We start from the raw sequence: 5694 nt of genomic DNA on the forward strand, positions 1-5694 counted from the left end.
AGGCTTGAAAAATTTGTCGTACGACAAAAACGCACAAATGAAATAGCACTCTCTGTCCTTGTCTGATCTACATAGTATGGAAAAGAACCAAAAAAATGTGGACATTACTCTACAAGATTTGATATCGACATATGATATTTTATTCGTTTTATTAGTAGTAGGTAGTGCAGTACATTAATCATTAATGGATCATAGTAGCAGTCTGATTTATCGATCCCATTTAAATATATTGGGTCGATAAATTAGATTGTTACTTTATGATCCAGCGGATTAATGCGTGTTTATCACATACGTCTATTATATCTGTGAGTTGATAACTGTCGAAGCCACTGTTAAAGTCAGCTGTCAAACGTGCGGGATGTCAAAGAGATCAATCAACGACCCGACAACGGATGTTAGCTGAGAGATGGATCACGTGAAATGAAGTTTCTCTTGTGTCATAAACGTTATTAACTACTCAGTTAACTCCAGTGTTCATCTTCGTCTAAACTGCTTCTTAAATATAGGGCGTATAGGCGTGTAATAATCTATGAATTTAGGCGTATTTAACAGAGTTAATCTCAAGGTGATTATATTCGACAGATTTCTGTATTTCTTCATTTAATTACACTTACTTTCATTTATTTACATTATTTATCACGTTCAATCTTAATTATCTTATATTTAATATCTTTAATTTTTCATTGATTGGGAGAAGCTCAATGTTTCTGTATTTTTAGGATTCCCAAGGAGGGATGTATTCAGAATGGGCCTCATTGAGCACTCTGATCCAACAAGGCTCGGAGGAAAGCCAAAGCGTACTGGAGAAATTTCCCCCTGGTGCAGGCAAGGAGGTCGCACTATCCATAGTTCGCCAACTCGCTGCAAACCTGGGCATCACCCAGGCAGGAGAACCTAGTCCTCTCTCCACCGACAGGGAGGTGCAATGGTGCATGGAGGTGATATGTTTTGGTTTGTCGTTGCCACTGGCTGAGCACGACACTGTCAGAGATTGTGTGAACATATATTGCGAGTGGCTGTCTGCTCTATATTCAACACCAAAGATCTCTGTGCCCAGACCAATTGTAGATGACCCAAACTTCTATGCCAGAAAGATCATAAGTCATTTTCACAATCTGTTTGTTCCAAGGAAAGGGGAAGGTAAGACAAAATTTGGTTTTTTTTATATGGCAAATTTACTGTCTGATTCTTTTGATCAAAGGCTCATTTTCTTTCCCAAAGTCTGGCCTTTTCTATATCAGGATCTAGGTAATCCACGATATACATATTTCTGAAGACTATATACTTTTTTCTGAAGACATTTATATCAATTTGCAAAATGAATACTTATATCAATATCTGTAATACATCACTTTCGATGAATGTTTCTAGGTACAGATACTATAAATCGGCAAGCTGTTCTGTGTCATCGAGTACTTAGAACTTTGCAGCAAATTGCGAGAGGTCCTGCAACACTGGAGAGAGAAACATGGGAAAGCCTACTATTATTTCTCATCGGTATTAACGATGCACTATTAGCACCACCAGCAACTAGGGAAGATGCGGGAGAGCAGTTATGTGAGAGAGTGCTCGGTGTATTGTTAGAGGTACGGAAATATTCTAATTAATTAAGGATGTATAGTTTCTACAAAAAGTAACTGAAATTGGAAATTCACTTTTTACAGAAACTGTATACCTGATACATTCTTAAACTTATAATCAACTATATAAACTTATATAAAATTTTTTTCAGGTCTGGCTGGTCTCTTGTGAACGCAGTTTTCCTTCACCTCCGTTATGGCGAACATTACGAGAATCTTGCCTGCGATGGCGTCACAGATTGGCTTTAGTAGAGCAGTGGAACCGCGTTTGTCTCGCTCTTACAGCGAGGCTGCTACATATTATGTACGGACCAATGTTTCCCGAATTGAAAATAAGTATGTGTCTTTAATATACTTAACAAAGTTTGCACATTGTTTGTGATATTATGATAAATAAAACTTTGTTAATAGGCGAGGAAGACACGCAGCTAGTACAACCCACTATGTCGGATGAAGCAGTGGCACAAGCATGGTACAGATTATTGCGTACTATCGGTGATCCCGTAGATTTGTGTAGACCTGCTGTTGTCTCGCAGACGCAAGCGTTTCTGCAATATGCTATCGCCAGTCCTAATGTCATAGATCCATGCCAGCACCCATGTTTGCAAAGCTTGCCGCAAATATTTCTGAAAGCGATAAAAGGCATAGCGGGTCAGGTCGACGCTTTCCTCGGTAAGTCAAGGCTGTCATTTTAACACTTTAACCAAGCGAAAAGTACCAAGCGAATAAATTATTATGAAAATAAAAAATCATATATATTATTAATACAAAAGATATAATTATTCAAAAGTTTCAGAACCCTATATTTTACATAAGAAATATATTAATTTAAAAAATCAAAACGATCAATAATGACTGCTCGGTTACTTTTAATGTTAATTGAACGTTTAATTCGTGATCTATCTCGAAAAGTCTTGTAAATTATCTCAGGAGCAAGAAGATGTCAAATGTATATTTTCTGAAATTTGTTTCTATCTATGACACTCGCACATCTGTCGGCTTGTTCACCTGTATATTTGCAATGGTGGCGGTTGCACATTGTCGCAAATGTTTTAGGAGTTTCACAGGCATGCTGTTGGGAAGAATGTTGCGTATCCAACGTTACAGGAAATAGCGGCATCAGCAGCGGGGGTGTTGGATGGGATAGGTCGAGCAGTAGGGATCAGCCTCAGCCTTCCCCCACACCCCCAACTCAACGCAGACTTGCCAAAAGTTTCAGTGTCACTCCTTCTGCAGTTACTAAGGGTATCTTAGTGCAATACTTTCTTTCTTGCCAATATGATATTATACTCAATTAGTTAATTCCTTTCTGCTAAGATCTGAAATCACAGATACTGTATAACACTCTCATTTTGTATCATAGTTTTCTTTTATACTATATGCTATACTTTATTCTATATTATTAAATTTTGCTTTGATTATAAGCATACAAAAGTTGTTACTTATTAGAACTTGAACTTAGATAATTCACTTGTTGCTATTATAAAACATCTTGTAGAAACTTATAAACATTTGATAGGAATTCCAAAAGCGTCGTTAATTGGATTGACGACAAGCCGTGTGTCTAGTTCACCACCAATATTAATATCCAATTCCGGACCATCATCCGCTTCAAGTACAGCATGTAATATCTTTTCTATAAGTTCATAATTATATAATAAAGATATATCCGTTTAATCATATGATTGTGTGATTTGCAGCCATGACTTCGCTAGGCCAGGATATTAGACCTCCTTTAGCTCCAGGACGACCCAAATGTAACAGTATACTGCATCTCTTCGGAGAATGGTTGTTCGAAGCTGCATTTATTGGTACCGAGGGTTGGTCGCAGAATTTACCACGTAAGTGTTACTTGTGTGTGCGTGAAATAAAAGAATATTTCACATGTAATTATATTTTATATACCATAATCATTTCATATGCAGAACCATCGGGTGCTTCCAAACGTCCGTCTTCGGTACTCGTAGATGGGCCAAGCTCATTGCAGGAAACCGTGAGCGATGTACCGTCGACGCTCTGTATAGATCGCTATGAGTCGGGTAGAGCGGAGGCATTGGGCGCCCTGTGCCGAATTTTTTGCGCCAAGAAAACAGGCGAAGAAATCTTACCCGTATATCTAGCTAGATTTTATCAGGCGATGTATCACGGCCTTAAAGTCGACGAGGTATCGATTGTAATTCATATTTCTTGATAGACCTAGAAAGAGATAAGTATAACATGCACTTAATTTATTTTCAGTCTCGTGAATGTGGTGAAACATTGGCGAGTATTCTGTTGAATTCGGCTGATCTGTTTCGCCTCGATTTGAACGGTATACAAGTCTTGGTGCCAGCCGTGTTATCCGCTCTGGAGGTGGTTCTACCAGAGAAAGATTTGAAGCTGAAATCTAATGTAGTATCAAAGCCGGACTTGAGAAGGGCCTCGATACATTTGCTAATATCGATGTTAACGCTGCCTTTGCATTTTCAGGTGAAAACATATGTATGAAAATGTAATAATCTCTCTCCTGAATTCTGCTTTGGCAAAATTCATTAATATTTAATAAATCACGTCGTTGTAATTCAATACGCGGTATGAACGGTAATCATTGAAGAAAGATATATGAATTACAGAATCTCGCTATTAAAGAGCTTCCAGTAATTCCAGGCACAAAGTGCTTTTTCTCCGAGAAAAGTCCCGTAACATTTGTACAGTTAAAATCAAGACTCATGAATTTACTCATAAACGCTTTACAAGTGGAGACTGATCCTCAAAATACGCACATGCTGTTGGGTAAGTTAATAAAATTGAAAGATTACTATCGATTGCTGATGATTTAACTTTTGCTTATATGTATTTATTATTGAATTCTCAATATTATTTTTGATCGAAATTTTCATTTTTTTGAGAAAGTTAATTTTCTATTAAATAAAATTTTCTTAAAAGTTCTCAACAAAATTAACATTCTATTGAAAAATAGAAAATTGAATTTATGAATAGGCAACATATAGTTTTACATAGATGGAAATAAATGTAAGAATAATTTGTTATGTAAAAATAATTGTTTTCAGGAGCTTTGTTACTGAGTGTACAAGATTCTGCAGCAGCGGAAGAAGTAGAGCAAGTCACACAACCCGATACCGTAGCGAGTGATTCGACAACTAATTTGTTATCTTCAGGTTTGTCATCGATACTAATAAACAATATCAGCTTGCATTCGGTTAGATGCACTGTTCTGAGTTACTTAGTAATAATTCCTGTTTGTGTCCAAATTTTATAAATGATCTTATGATCATAGGCATTATTTTTTATATTACGTGACGAAATAGTATAAAACATTGTTTTATTGCCATTTTATAAAAAAATAATATAGTAAAGAATGCTTTGCAATGTAAAATAATAAATAAATTTAATAATTAATCTTGCTCATTTCACAAGATGAAGTCAAACTTCTCTTCATAAGCCTATGATCATGATTGGTTTTTCTGTGATGCCAGTAAAACAGTAATGTCTTAGTATATTGCTATTCATTTAATACAGCGACTTTTTATTAATATTTATTGATAACTTTATGAATGGGAGTTAGTATAAAGACGCAAATGTTTGTGTCTTTCACAATGCTTAATATCACCTCTCATCATATCAGCTTTATACGTGCTTATATATGAAATGTTAATTTTTTTATTATTACGAGTTGTGTTCTGTTGTGCGTTTCGCCATTGTACTGTCTTATCATCGCTTAATATAGTCACCAGCGATTCGGCCAGTCAAATAAGTATATCCAGTGATCAGCGATCAATTGGTGATGCCTCTGACATTGCAACTCTTCAAGAGGAATGCATTGCATTCGGTAAATACACATTTACTGTTTTATCTTGCTACATACATTTTCATAAAAATCACATTTGAAAACATTCGTAGAATGCGAATTTCATTTCTTATGCTTATCATTTATTATGTTTTTATCGTTACGTTTACAAGAAAAATTACTTGTTCTCTCTTCCTTTTTCCTTTTCTCCTTCTCTTTTTATTTGTACACACACACACACACACACACACACACACACACACACACACACACACACACACACACACACACACACACACACACACACACACACACACACACACACAC

At 36.1% G+C, this 5694-nt stretch overlaps 1 protein-coding gene across 1 annotated transcript in view; it reads left to right on the forward strand.

The window, feature by feature from the left end:
• Positions 1–529: 529 nt before the first annotated feature.
• LOC105623315 (ral GTPase-activating protein subunit beta) overlaps positions 530–5694 on the forward strand; it is a 10318-nt gene continuing 5153 nt past the window's right edge. Inside the window, 15 exon segments of the mRNA XM_012204713.1 lie at positions 530–565; positions 720–1140; positions 1222–1248; positions 1372–1586; positions 1733–1916; positions 1992–2252; positions 2637–2825; positions 3100–3204; positions 3281–3421; positions 3506–3744; positions 3819–4049; positions 4193–4352; positions 4631–4738; positions 5308–5411; positions 5413–5517. Of these exon segments, the coding sequence (XP_012060103.1) occupies positions 530–565; positions 720–1140; positions 1222–1248; positions 1372–1586; positions 1733–1916; positions 1992–2252; positions 2637–2825; positions 3100–3204; positions 3281–3421; positions 3506–3744; positions 3819–4049; positions 4193–4352; positions 4631–4738; positions 5308–5411; positions 5413–5517 (2526 nt within the window).

This window comes from Atta cephalotes (assembly GCF_000143395.1).
Source record: "Atta cephalotes unplaced genomic scaffold scaffold00055, whole genome shotgun sequence".
NCBI classification, from domain to species: Eukaryota; Metazoa; Arthropoda; class Insecta; order Hymenoptera; family Formicidae; genus Atta; species Atta cephalotes.